At 39.7% G+C, this 14,917-nt stretch overlaps 1 protein-coding gene across 1 annotated transcript in view; it reads left to right on the top strand.

Moving 5' to 3' along the window:
* LOC117481242 (probable phospholipid-transporting ATPase IH) overlaps positions 1–14,917 on the top strand; it is a 36,278-nt gene that overhangs the window by 802 nt on the left and 20,559 nt on the right. Inside the window, exons 2-5 of the mRNA XM_034128868.1 lie at positions 10,633–10,755; positions 11,009–11,098; positions 12,475–12,555; positions 13,916–14,023. Of these exons, the coding sequence (XP_033984759.1) occupies positions 10,633–10,755; positions 11,009–11,098; positions 12,475–12,555; positions 13,916–14,023 (402 nt within the window). The remainder of the gene's footprint in view (positions 1–10,632; positions 10,756–11,008; positions 11,099–12,474; positions 12,556–13,915; positions 14,024–14,917) is intronic.

The raw sequence follows: 14,917 nt of genomic DNA, 5'->3' as shown, positions 1-14,917 counted from the left end.
GGGTTTTAAAGTTGTTACTCTCAGTATTTGGTTTATTATAAAGCACCAAGGGTGTCCTGGGGTCAACATTTGAAAACATGTAATAAACAGTGGAGATGGCCAACATAAGACATGAATAAGAGAAAAGCCTTTAATATGTATGTAAAAACCTACATGTACACTAATGACTTTCTCAACATAGTTCCAAGCAAACATACAAATCCTTATATTTATAGCATCCCTTATAAATGTTTTCATTTGAAACACTGATTTATTTTTTTATGTTAGGCAGTGTCAGAGGTAAAGAATTCCATATTTGCATCACTATATATACAACTTTGTGTTTTACGTAAATAATGTTTGCCTTGGGGAGATTAAACCAGCTTTTTTGTTTCTTTGTTGCCTGTTTGGTGGCATATGACTCTAAATCCTGTTTTTATATTTAATTGGACTATTTATGATTGAACTCTCCATCTTCAAAGTACAAGTGCAGCAATCATCCTGTCAACAACTTTTAACCAGTGCATACTATTGATAATAATCAGGGGAGGATGAAGTACTCAAATAGTTAATTCAAGTAAAAGTAGTTTTAATACAGTAGAAATGCTTTGTGCTGCTTTCAGATTTGAACGTTTTTTTTTTTAAAGTAAAAGTACAAGAGTATTTCAAAAGGCTTATTATTTACTATATACACTTTTGGGTAGCTTGTATTTCCCCAAGGTTTTAACATTTCATTTATCTATACCTATTCATGTTCAATTATTTGTTGTCTATATGTTATAATATTAAACTTAATCTGAATCTTCAAAGTAACTGAAACTTTCAGATAAAGTAGTACAAGTATATTTTGCTCTGAATTATAGTGAAGTTAAAGTAGCCTGAAACAGACATACATAAGTAAAGTACAAGTACCTCAAAGTTGTATTTATGTGCATTACTTGATTAATTGTACTTTTTTTTTTACCACTGATTAAGGTGCATTGGGAACACAAACTTCAAAGTACCTCAAGACATCAGGAAAATGAAGTAAAAACAATAATACAGTGTAGTAGCAATGTATTGGAGTAGAATTATAAAGTTGCAATAAATTGAAAAACTCAAGTACATGAACCTTTAAATTGTACTTCAGTAAATGTACTTAGTTACTGTCCACCACAGATATAAGTTAGCAGGGTGTGCCGCTTTGTTTTGAACTAGCTGCAGAAAACACAAGAGAAAACACGAGCGTCCTCATCATTATTTGTTATCAGATATCTGTCTAATAGCAGGAAATGTCCACATATTAACAGAGCAGATGATGGTGAGCTGTAACTACATTACTGGTTGTTCTGGTGTCACACACACACATCGCTGCCATCAGCAGTCTCTGCTCATCAGCCGGAGCAGGAAGCAGCTGCTGGCTGGGCAGCTGAATTAGAGAAGGAAGTGTCTGCAGGGAGACAAGGTGACAGGTCTGGTGATGATCATCAGAGTGGGCACCTCGAGGGTCCTCACATCTGCTACAAGTCTGAGACCCTTCACCTCACCTGCCTCAGGTGCTGGGAGATAACTATCAGCATCAGTGTGTGTGTGTGTGTGTGTGTGTGTGTGTGTGTGTGTGTGTGTGTGTGTGTGTGTGTGTGTGTGTGATGTGTGTGTGTGTGTGTGTGTGTGTGTGTGTGTGTGTGTGTGTGTGTGTGTGTGTGTGTGTGTGTGTGTGTGTGTGTGTGTGTGTGTGTGTGTGTGTGTGTGTGTGTGTGTGTGTGTGTGTGTGTGTGTGCGTGCGTGCGTGCGTGCGTGCGTGCGTGCGTGCGTGCGTGCGTGCGTGCGTGCGTGCGTGCGTGCGTGCGTGCGTGCGTGCGTGCGTGCGTGCGTGCGTGCGTGCGTTTTTCATGCCACATTTTACTGAATATCAATGGGTTTCAGTAAACAACACAAGATATGTAAACACATGAAACTTGACTTTGAGAAACTGGAATTTAAATCTTTCACTATTTTCGGACAATTACAGACCAAACGATTAATAAAGAAAATGATTTGCAGATTAGTCGATTATGAAAACAAGCGTTAGCTGCAGCCCTGGTGTATTTGCGTGTGGTGACAGTGTGTGTGGAGCCTGACGGATGCTCCAGCAGGACTAATGTCAGGGGAAATCAGATCCACGGGTGAAGAAGAGGAGAGGAGGGGAGGGTCAATGAACACGCCCCTTATTCCTCACCCTTCTTCATCCCTCTGCAACACTGTTAAGTAGACAAGGGATTAATCATTAATTCAATTATCCAGTTATTGATTCAGAATTTGAGGGATGTTTGATGTATATCTGGATGTCTTATTACTTGTATTACCCTCCATTAACCCCTCCATATTCTGAACAGCTGCTCCCTTAATGAGGCTACATAGAAGAACAAACATTACATCATGCAGGGTGATTAACATGTGATCAGCAAGAGGCCTTTTCTCCGGACAGAGAGAGCAATAAACTCCCTTCAAGGTCACTGCCCAAAAGAAGCCACCCTCACATACTTTAATTATTTTGCTATTTCAAAAAGTAAAGCTTCATCAGGCATGAAAGGATGTACTTCTGATAACTTTACTCCAGCAGACAAGTTTATGAGCCTTTCTCTTCTTATTTTGTTATTTTCTTAGAACTGTTTTGGGACTATTTTTGTGTGAAGGAAATAAGGCTTTTTCACTTGTGTTGCACAAGCTAGGCAAACTCTGCTTTGCTTGTAATTGGTTTTGTTTATTGAGTACATTTGTATATATTTCTTGATATTATTCTTTTTTGGGGATAGGATACTGTAATAAAGTTATTTCCAGTGTTGCCATTTGTGTCCTACAAATATTATGAATATGGAAACAGGCATTCAATGTTTGACACTAAAATAAGGAAATATTAAAAATAATTTTTTTTTTTTTAAATAATTTAATCACCTTTATTAGCCAAGTGTATACAAGGAGTTTTACTCGAGTGTATTGCTTTCCTCTAAATAAAGTTGCACAAAAATTGACAAAACAGCTAGGAACAAGGACAACAAGCTGGACAATTTCATTTAAAAAATAAAAAGGGCTTTAATGTACACAGGTTTGTGAAGAAATAGGTGTATACACATGTTTAAATGTAAAGAAACACTGTTTATCAAAAATGAAAGGCAATAAAAGAGAAAATCTAGTTAAGCATGAGTCTGGAAGTAAACTATACATTTTAGACATCCAAAAAATATTGGCGGTATGATACTTGAAGATGGTTTGCTAGGGCATCTGTTCAAACAAGATTTCTGTTTTTTATTTGAGATAATTTTATGATTTGTCTGATAGTCAAACCGTCATCTTGACCATCTGGTGCTTCAGCTGTCACTGTGAAGTGAGCGTAACCTTTTTTTATAAATTGTAATTATTCAGTTCCATTCAGTCCAGGACTTTATAATGAGAAGGAAAACGTATAAGCCTGTTTTCGGTTCCAAGAAAAGTTACCAGTGAATTGAGCCTGCACAGTTCACTAAATCGTTTTTGTGAAGAGAAATACGAAGTCATGGAGTTTTTCAACGCATGAAGTTTAAATGTAGTTTGTTTTGTCTTTTGGCATAAAATAATGGCTAAGCCTTCATGCAATAAGATATACAGTATAATAGGTGTGTGTGTAACTTTTGTTCTGCTATCTCAGCAGATACCTGGAACAGGACATAACAGGAAGACTTTATTTCCTAAATAGATTTATTTGAAAAATTATCTCATGTGGTTTGAACAGATCCTGTATGTGCCTTTGTGTGTGTGTGTGTGTGTGTGTGTGTGTGTGTGTGTGTGTGTGTGTGTGTGTGTGTGTGTGTGTGTGTGTGTGTGTGTGTGTGTGTGTGTGTGTGTGTGTGTGTGTGTGTGGTGTGTGTGTGTGTGTGTGTGTGTGTGTGTGTGTGTGTGTGTGTGTGTGTGTGTGTGTGTGTGTGTGTGTTTATGTGTGTGTTATGTGTGTTATATGGGTCCACTCCCTTGTCTCTGGTGCCTATCTGTCGCCTGATAATAATAATAGCCACGGCGTGATGCCTCAGACAGGCACAAAGCGTAAGTAATGCATGAGGTCAGGATCTGGATAAGGAAGATGCCGTTGGTCTTAATAAAGATACACATTATCTTATAGGGGCTTAAACATGTTCTCTTATTTATAAAGTTTACCTTATCACTTTCACAAAACAATATTAATATCTTCCACTGCTTCTCTTGTCTGCAGCTTGATTCACCCTTACCCCCCCCCTCAGTCCTCACCCTGCTTTGCATCTTATCTTTGAATGTATGACTGCTATTCTTGCGTAGACCTCTCACAACCTCAGCAGATAAAAGGGAAAAGCCAGCCGTGTCTCTCTTTGATCAAATGGCTGCCAGCAGAGTCCCGGCGTGCTGAAGGGCTTTGGAAAGGTTTCTAGCAACTTTACAGCTCTTTGAGTCCCCCGGCTGGTGTTGAAAGGCAGAACACAACCTGCTGGATCTCTGTTTGCCACATTAGCGGCTACCAACGGTTAAGGGCAGTCTATTCTTGGCAGCCCCCCTTAGAGACCAGGAGAAAGACAGGGGCTGTAGGTGACAAAAACACACATTATTTTGTGTTTGGGGAAAAGCTGATTTCAGAGAAACAGCAAAGCATCTGCATCAAAAGACTTATTTTTCTCCTGCAGCGCAACCCCGGACAAAGAGGTTTCATTATAAGACACAGTTTCAAGCCTGTGTTAGGATGTTGTCGGTGTTAAAAGCAGATAAAATGAGGAAGAGGTTTTTTTTTTTTAGGATTCAGATTACGGTGGCGGGAGAAAAAGGAGGGAGAGGAGAAGTAGCACAGCTGGATTAAAGACTTATGTAACAGTTGGATCACAGCAAGTCAAGTGGGAGCGGAAGCTGGGGCAACAACAGAATACAAATGTCGTCATTTTATAGTTATCTTTTCATGTTTTTTATCCTTGGATTTTGTTGCAGGTACTTCATTAATTGCGTCACTGGGGTCTGGTGGTTTTTGTCATTAAGCGTTTGAGGCGGTATCTGCCGTCTGAAGGTCACTACATCTCTATTTCCAACCAACATACTGTGATTTTTGTCTGCACCTTTGTGGCACTTTCCCCCAAATAATATCATTATAACAGCGACTGATGCTCCCTTTTCCCCCGTGAGCTACGTTCCCTCTCCTTGCTTCATTAGTTTCATCCTCACTGCTGCTTTTGATGTTTACTCTTTCATCCTGTTTTGTTCCAAAAAAAGGATCGTCCACAGAGAATACAGTCTAAAAAAGTCTAAGTTGAACCAAATAAAAGCCCAAGGATGATCTCGAGGACATTGTCTGGAACAGAAATACTTAATACATTAATAATACATAATACATTTCTCTTAAAGCTTTATAATCTCTTGTCAAATCCAGTTTTTCAGCTTTAAATCAGCAGTAAATCCCATACGTTTGATGATCTCCAGTCTTCACTTAATGATGCCTCTGTGTGGTCCTTTGCATTATGAACGTGCAGCGTTAGCTTAGCTGTCTGTTGCTTCGCACTGTGTTGCTATGGTGATTAATGGCAATGAGAAGCAGTGAGTGCATGTTGAACAGGTAGCCGACCTGCTTTCAGCTGATCAAGGTCTCACGGCTCCTTTTATCTTTGCTCAAAGCTACGACACACTCCACAGCTTCTATTAATAGATATATAGAAATATTTTTTAATTGGTCCTAACAACTGCCAAAAATAACAGTTTTAAGGCTTGCTAATGATATTGCATTTTAAATGTAACTCTTCAATTATTTGTAAAAGTAGTTATTATATAATCTTTTTGTAAATACATGGAGAACTATTTGTCTCAGAGTTCATACAGTAGGGTTTAGAATGAGTGGGAAATACCTGATTATGCTAACCTTACCAACTCTAATCAGCTAGGCGTTTTGCCATCGTTATTACCATGTTTTGTCATTTGAGTTATATTGATCAAATGTGACTTTCGAAACCTTTCCGTTTACCCCATAATTAAACAGCATTTTATATAGTGTCAGGTGAGATATATACTGTACACTATATTGAGGATGTTTTCAGATTTTAACCTCCACCCTGCTAGCTTTATATTAGCGAGCTAACATAAGCTTTGTAAGCTAGCCCAGTTAGCTACGTTACAGCTACACCTTACGATAGTTGTAAATATTTATCACTACTAATTTTTCATAAATAGTAGTTTGTGTACTGTAACTAATTTTTAGTGAAGTGTTCTCTAAAAATCAACCACTTAGTGAACACTAATATATCAGTTAAGGGTGAATTTGCAAAGAGCTTTAGCAACGAGCTTAATTTCTCTAACTTTCATGCATTCACTTTTTAAACGCTCTCAAAGCAGAAATATTTGTTCCCAATGTTATTTAATCTTCTCCCATAACATTGATACTCTATTGACTTAATTCTACCACATCCTGTTGTTGTGATATCATGGTTTGTATGTTTTCACTTCCTCTGTACAGTTAACATGAGTAGTTCATTAAGGAAGAGCTCAGTCAGAGACATTTGATCAGGGAGTTAATGAGCGATGCTGCTCAACATGCGCTGTGCTCCGGCAGCACAGCATGGCAGGACAGTCGAGCAGGGATGAGACATGACCATTCAATCAGACCAGTTAATGGTGTATACCTTTTATTACACCTCTGCAGCAAAAAGGAGCTGCACCATAGGGATAGATCATGGCAGCGTCAGCGTCAAGGGTCGCTTTCCCACAATGAAGATATTCACATCCATTATTCTGTAAAGTGCTACGGTAGAAACACAGTGGGGAAAGGTCACAACTACAGAGGTTGTGTGTGTCTCTAAACCTTAAAACTATCAGACCTGTTTCTTTTCTGTGGGGCTCGGTAATATATTGATATAATATGAATTTTGTGATATGTCAGTAGATACTGTGTAGTCTTTTCCTGGTTTTAAAGGTGGTAATATAGTAAAGTGATGAATTTGTTTTGAATATTACAGATTTGTCTTTACTAGGGCTGCATGATTGGGACGAAAATAACTAATTGCAATTATTTTGACTAATATTGCAATTGCAATAGGATTTTATTGGAGGGAACAATCCTTTGTGCATCATTATTCTCAATATCATTGAAAAATAAATAATAATATGATCAAAGTTTAATATTTTAGACATTATATATATATATATATAAATAAATATATATATACTGATGATTATTCAACATCTCATTCTGTACACATGTTAGGAAAGCACCAATAGTCAAGCCTACAATATTGTTGCAATATCGATATCGGGGTATTTGGTCAAACATATTTGATATAGTAAAAAATGTCCCCGCCCTAATCCAGAGTGTTTTTTTAAAAGATATTTTCGGGCCACCAATGCCTTTATTCAAGTGACACTGTTAAAGGGGGGAGACAGAAAGGATTACATGTGACAAATGATCCTAGGCCGGATCCGAACCCGGGTCATCCACTTGGGGAACCATCCCCAGTTCATGGGCCTCAAGTTCTACCAACTGAGCTTTATGACGGCCCAATTCCAGAGTTCAAACAGTTCAAAACTTAGATCACCAGAAACATGAAAGGAGAAGTTGCAGTGGTGGGATACTTGATGATGGAGTGTGATGTAAGACCAGCCTCGCTGCTCGGAGGCTTTTTCAGTGTTAATAAAGACAAAGCTTCCATGTCCCACAACCAACCAGCCAGCCACTTTGTCTGATGGAGCGGCGGAGTGAGGAGAGAACAGTGGACCAGGGGTTGATACGGATCAGTGAGGATTAATGATCAGATAACTACAAACCACAATGCAATCTCTCTGAGTCTTTCTCCCACTGTCACACTGTCAGAGTGTGGCACACACTGCCGGAGATGGAGGGAACAAAAGAGGGAAAACAGTGCAGATAGAAATATGACAGGACGGATCAGAGACTAGAGGATGAAGAAATGTTTGAAATAGAAGTCGTTGTGTAACACAGTAGATATGATGTATTGTTATCATGATAATAACAAGGACAGAAAAATGTCTCTGAATTCAGTTTTATAATCAATTAATCATCTCAGTTATTCATCAGGAAAATAAATGCGAAAAACTCTTAACTTTTGGCATATGTTTAATTTGAATTTGCACTTTACTCAACTGTGTTTTTGAACCCTTTTTATTATTGGATTAACCATTAAAAAGACAAATTATTGACAAATCATAAAGGTCTGTTGGTATAAAGATCACAATGTCCACAACAACCTCTAAACTAGACAAGTATGATCTGACTAACATATTGTTAAGCAGGGTAATTTATGTATTGGGAACAGAGCCGAGGAAGTTATTTTTGACACAGTTGTGAGACCTATGAGCATGACATTTACCAAAATAACTAGTGCTAAATCATCTAGTTTACGTATCTGAAATTTCTACAACCAAATCTTACTTTGTAACGCTTTCTTTTGTATCTCAACAAACGTTCCTTTCGCATCGTCTTCATTTCAGTCACTTGCTCTTGTTTCTCGCCCCTCTTCAATCAGCTGCACTTTTTCTGTCTGTCTTATTATCTTGCTCTCTTTCCATTTCACTGTATCTCTCCGGGTCATGTTTCTCCCCCTAATGTTTTGGAGGGGTCTCAAGTCCTGTTACTCTATTTATATCCGACTGCCAAGTGCCTGTTGATCATTGTGGATAAGTTTAGATGTGTGACTCAGAGCTTTTCACTCTTGCGATTCAACATCAAATACTCTCTTATTGCTTTGGAGTGTTAGTACATCATTTGTTTTGATTTCAAAGCAAAGTTTATTCCAGCTTTAAAAAAAACATGTTTGAATCTACAAGGTTGCTGAGGAGACTTGTGAACAATGAAAGATTTGGTCTTTGGCAGGGATTAACGACACCTCTGCCAAAATGTTGAGGACATTTTAAGCAGTGAAGCGCTGCTCCCCATGAAATGCTTGTTCCAGAACTTTTTGCTGATGGTCAACACTTCAGCTTCGCGCTGTGTCGGGCCGGCTGCTCTGCCAAAGGCTCACACTGCCCGCTCTGGCAAAAGCATTAGAGCCATGTAGGAAGCCAGATGGAAACAAACAGCTGAACGCCGTGCTCTCTTGACTCGTGTTTTTTCTTTTGAGAGCTCTATTTCCACAATATTGTTAAATGAAGGACACCTTGGGGTAAACTCCCAGAATGCACACTGTTATTCCCCCGGGGAGCTTCTTAGATGTATAGATGAGAGATGGACTGAGATGGAGGCTTGCATGCACCAGCCAATCTGCTTTCATACATTTTTGTCAAGGAATCATAGTAAAAACCAACAGTGTTGTTTTGTGTCTGTGTGTGAGAGTAATGCAGAGCGAAGAGTCCGGCAGGAAGGAGTAAACAGATACATCCACACTTGTGTGACTCAGAGCCGATCCAACGTACACACATCAACAAACACACACTCTTCCTTCTGTCGGCTGCTGTCGGCCAGGGTGTTTGTTAAAAGTCGTGTTGCACTCTTGTGTAACGTTTTGTTTCTTGACTGCACTTCTCATCCATGACAGTTAGGCTACTTCATAATACTTCATTCTTAATTAATACAAAATTAAAAAAATTACATATGTAAGGAATTTGATGAGATGTTGTTTTGGGCTCAACTTCTTATAAAACAATCACTATACATGTTTTAATTTTTTATTTAATTATAGAGTATTTGTAACCACAGATATGATGTATTTCCATCTCAGTTTTGATTGTTGTTGGTTTGTTTGACCAATAGCCCAAAATCTAATGTTTAAAATCTAAGTTTCTGTATGTCTTTCCTTCATATGTATCAACAACTGTACATTTTCACTCTACTCTCTTGGTGGGCATTGCTGAGGAGGACCCAAGGAAGTTCAGTGTCGGGTGTGAAATTGTTTGGATGAGCGGTTTAAGAGAAAGCTGCAAATAGAAATACCACAAGCCAAACAGTTGGCTATGCAGACACGGCACTGTACTTATATAATCATAATACAATATCTAAATAGGGTCTGAGAACTGAAACTAGGGAATTTTGGCTTTTCTGCTTGATAAATGACCTAATTTAACAAATCTGCTTGGTGATTTATTCATTAACTAATCAATTATTCCAGCATTAGTGTTGTTAGTGCTGAGAACGGTGACATCACTATGTAACACTCGCGTTTCTATTGGTTAGCACTCCAACACATTGTACGTGATAGGCTAAGCGGCGGGACATCTCTAAGCGGTTGACCAATCACAACAGAGCTGGCCAGCTAACCAATCAGAGCAGACTGGGCTCTGGTTTCAGACAGAGGGTGAAAAGAGGTGCTGCAGCACAGGCAGTATGAGAAAAATAAAGAGCTTTTTGAACATTAAAGCATGGAGACATGTCACAGTAGAGGAACAACATACTGATATGAAACCTGAAAATTATCATAATATGTCATCTTTTTAAAAAAAAACATCAACAAGCAACATCAGATAATTAAAAACTATAAATGTATATATTTTCACAGTACTCCATTGAACAAAAGCATGGTTTTGATTTATTGTAAGGTCTGAAATGATGGATGTCAACGTGTAATAACTATAAGTGCTGTTATATTCCATAATAATAATAGAAGTTGTAAGGAAACGCATCACCAAGGCGACACAGTGTGATTTAACCCCGTTTTTTTCTCTCTCCACCTGTATTGCTATTTATAACTCTACATATATCTCTCTCTCCGTCAGTGTGTGGGGGAGGAGATCTGGGTGGACAGTCGGACGGTGTACATCGGCCATAAAGAGCCTCCTCCGGGAGCTGAGGCCTACATCCCTCAGCGTTACCCCGACAACCGCATCGTCTCCTCCAAGGTGAGCGAGCCTCAGCCCCCCCCCCCCCCCCCGAGTCACAGCCGAAGCATTGTTCATCATCATGCCGCGCCTTCCTCTTATATTGAGACAACCATGTAATCTCTTTTGTGGCCATGTTTTTAAGGATGACACATTTCACTTCGCTAGTTTTTCGTCAAGCTGTGCGCCACCGTTTCTCTCGTGCTGTTGTTTTTCCTTTTTCTGTTTTTTTATATTATGTGCGTGAGAATAACTCTGTCGCTCTGTCCCACAGTACACCTTCTGGAACTTCATCCCCAAGAATTTATTCGAGCAGTTCAGAAGGATCGCTAACTTCTACTTCTTGGTTATATTTCTGGTCCAGGTGAGATTTCATTAAAACCAGTGATCATTTTTCCACCTCATTTTATTCAACCTTAGAACACAAAGGAAATACTCTCCCAGCTGTCCATTAGTTAAATACAAACTATCCAACAATGTATTACTAGTTCTATTTTATGCATTCATTTTCTGAATACCTACCTTTTTTAATGGCCTTACTTAAAAATGAAAGTGCATGGCTTAGCATCAGGATATATTAATGGCAGCTGGAGGCATTTGACAGCTGAACATAGCCCCATTTTTAATACGTTAATGTTCAAATATACATTAGGTTGCTGATGTTTTTGCAAGACTCTTCTCATAATTGAGAAGCTGGTTTCAATTTATTTGGCACAGAACTGCAAACTCTCTAGCTGGTGCACAGTGACTTACTTGTTATTGTTTCTGGGGAAACCAAAAAACCTGGTAAAAACATTTTTACACTGCAGATTATTTGGTGAAGTTTGCTTGAATTTACTTGGAACATCAATCTCTGTAGCAAAATTCATAGCAGTTCATCCAATAATACTACACCGTCATTTGTGAAGTCCGTTAGTGACATTTTATCATAGTTTCTCAAAGAAAGACATGTTTTTTCCTCACATACAACCACATTTAACCGGTTTCTTAGAGGGTTACAATCACTAATGACATGACATCAGTTCAAACCATGTTTTCATTGCTTTTTGATGACCAGTTAAATCCTGCACCAGTGTTTAAGGTTACAAATGATTACCAGAATAACTTGAAGTTGCTAACATCATATTATGCTGAAAATGAGTGCTGTACTACCCAGTGTGTGTCTTTCGAAATTACAATCAAAGAGAAGCAGCTTATTTCCTTGAGCCACTACAGTATATTGCACCAAATGCTGAATACAAGGACAAACTCATCACAGAGGAGAAGGATAGAACAATTTATTTACCAGCATCACCTTGATAAACCACACTGCAACACAGCCAGAGCTTAAGTCTTTGTTGCTGTGTGTTTTATCAGTAACATGTGAAATACTGCACTTTCCAAATGGGTCAAACTGGGCATGGCACATAGCAGCGATGTTTCTCTAAGTCGACTGAAAGCTGCTACTTTGCTTTTATTACTTTCTACAAATGTCTCTAAAAAGTAGTGGGAAAAAATGTACAAGTTAACTATCCCAGAATGGATATTTCTTGTAAGAACAGATGGAGCATATCAAGCAAGATTTGATTACTTGGAGACATAAACGTTGCCAGATTGGCGCTTGATTCCTTATTACAGAAGCGTTTATAAGTCCTGCTGTACTTCCTTACTCAATGTTGCATTACTTGGCGTCCTCTATGTTGTCCCCCCCTTCATCTTCATCCCCTGCACCTTCCTCACACTCTTCCTCTCTCTTTGCAGCTCATCATCGACACCCCCACCAGCCCAGTCACCAGCGGCCTGCCCCTCTTCTTCGTTATCACCGTCACCGCAATAAAACAGGTAGGACACACACCAACACGCTCACATTTCCAAGAAATATTTCCCGCACAGAACCCCGCTCACACACACCAACTTGCACACACACACACACACTCTACGAACCGGCTGCTCTATTATCTGTATATACACATTCCTCTCTCAGTGAAAGGACATGCCATTGAATGTGTCTGGTGATGTGAGAAATATGATAATGAATGGTCTCCTCTGTTAATCACTCGAGCCCCCAGGAGAAGCATCCTCTCTACCGCGCTCCGCTTCTGATGGGGAAGTATCAGTGATAGATAGAGCTGTTCTGGCTAAGGAAGCCTGAGCGTTACTTGGACATAAATCTAAAAAAACTTGACATTTGGCGAGAAATCCAGAAAACGGGTCAAGCTCAGGGAACACAATGCTAATTAATGACAGCGCATGACTTTCACCTCTTCCGCTCCGTCTCTTGATCTCATACTACGCACAATAATCTATACTCTCTGCTTCCCCCATTGCCAATGTGAAGCCGACAATTGAGCGGCCCGACTAAGCAAGGAGGCAGAGGCAGAACGTCCAAAAATATAACCCGGTGTGGGCATTTATTAAATTCGAGCACAGGACACAGCCTCAATCTTGCTGTTCCCGTGAGCACAGTCACCAGCCACAAGGATCTCACACACCCAACAAAACAGGAAACACAGAGCCACACTAATTAACCCAAGAAGACACAGGTGAGGGGGGAGGAGACAACACAGGGCACCAGGTGAACATAATCAGGAGCAACAGAAAAAACGGGAGGGGGAACACTTTTCAAAATAAAACACATGTGCAATATACAAGGCCTGAAGCCGTCAGTCCACAGTGACGAAGTTATCTTCGTCACAGCCAACAAACACTTTGGCTTTCTCTTCCTTTTTCCTTACGATCTACATTACGATTACATTAATGCACATCATGTGACCGTGATCTTTTAATACTGTGAGCCATGTTCATCTCCCTGAATATTTTGCACTTCTCTGCACACATTTCTGCACAGCCCTCCACTTTAAATTACAACACATTGCAGTTTGTCATATATTGTCATATATTCATTGTACTGAGTTTTTTTGGTGTAAATACTTGATTTTTATAATCGTTATATTTTTGACCTTCTGTTACAACCTATTTTCTTATGTTGTTCATGTTTGTACCGTCATAAACCAAAGACAATTCTTTGTATGTGTAAGCGTACCTGGCAATAAACTTGATTCTGATTCTGATCTCCCTCTCTCTCCCTCTGTCTCCCTCTGTCTCTCCCTCTCTCTCCCTCTGTCTCCCTCTGTCTCTCCCTCTCTCTCCCTCTCTCTCTCCCCTCTCTCTCTCCCTCTCTCTCTCCCTCTCTCTCTCTCAGGGCTACGAGGACTGGCTCCGACACAAGGCTGACTGCTCTATAAACGAGTGTCCGGTGGACGTGGTGCAGCAGGGGAAGGTGGTGAGGACTCAAAGTCACAAGCTACGGGTAAGAATGGCCTCATTAGAGCAGTGTAGCACCTGAGGCTAAAAAACAACGCTACAGTGCTGCTGCATAGCCCACTTTCTAAAAACTCTCAACTCCCCCCTTTCTCTTTCTAGCCGCAGCCCTCTCTAACTTTGTTTCCTTCCTCTCTGGCCTCTCGCTTGTCTTTCCCACCAATTAATTGCCATGAAACTGTAGTAGAGGAACAATTATAGTGTCCCCTTGTGCACCGTGCGGGAAGCCCCTTTGGCAGGTTCCCAGGACTGATGTATTTCATGAGAGAGGATATTCCTGTCATCATCCTGTGACGCTCTCTTATGTCAGTCTGATGCAACCGCAGATCACTCTTTGGTATCAGTCTCATTCTAGAAAGTGGCTTATAATCCATCAGACTTATATAATATCAAAACCCATGTTCGATTCTATTTAGGATCCGCATTTTCTGCAATAGCATCGACTATACCTTGCCGTATGTTGCTTTAAAATAGTACGTTTAAACGGTTTCCTATGTTTAATTGCATAGCCACGCATGACAGATTTGATGTAATACAGATATTTGATCCTGAGTTCAGTATTACTGTTTCAGGAGACACTGTTTAGTCTCCTTTATTCACACAAACGACCCCCCCGGCCTCCACATCTTTTGACTTCTCCTGCTTCTGACATGGAAATCGATCTCAACGCTCCAACTTATGATCCACTTCCTAAAATACACTTAGAGTAGTGTTGTCTTTGCGCCTCGTAAGACAACACTCTAGCCACGGTCATTGATGACATTTCATCTGGATACAACTTGTGTTTCTATCTTTACACATCATTCAATTGCTATGACTGTTACACGATGCTTTGCGCAAACAGCTGCTAACATAGGTATACAAAATATCCAACAGCAATAAA

Source organism: Trematomus bernacchii, unplaced genomic scaffold (assembly GCF_902827165.1).
Source record: "Trematomus bernacchii unplaced genomic scaffold, fTreBer1.1, whole genome shotgun sequence".
Lineage (NCBI taxonomy): Eukaryota > Metazoa > Chordata > Actinopteri > Perciformes > Nototheniidae > Trematomus > Trematomus bernacchii.
Note: the sequence above shows the minus strand (reverse complement) of the source record. Positions and strands in the feature narration are given on the sequence as shown.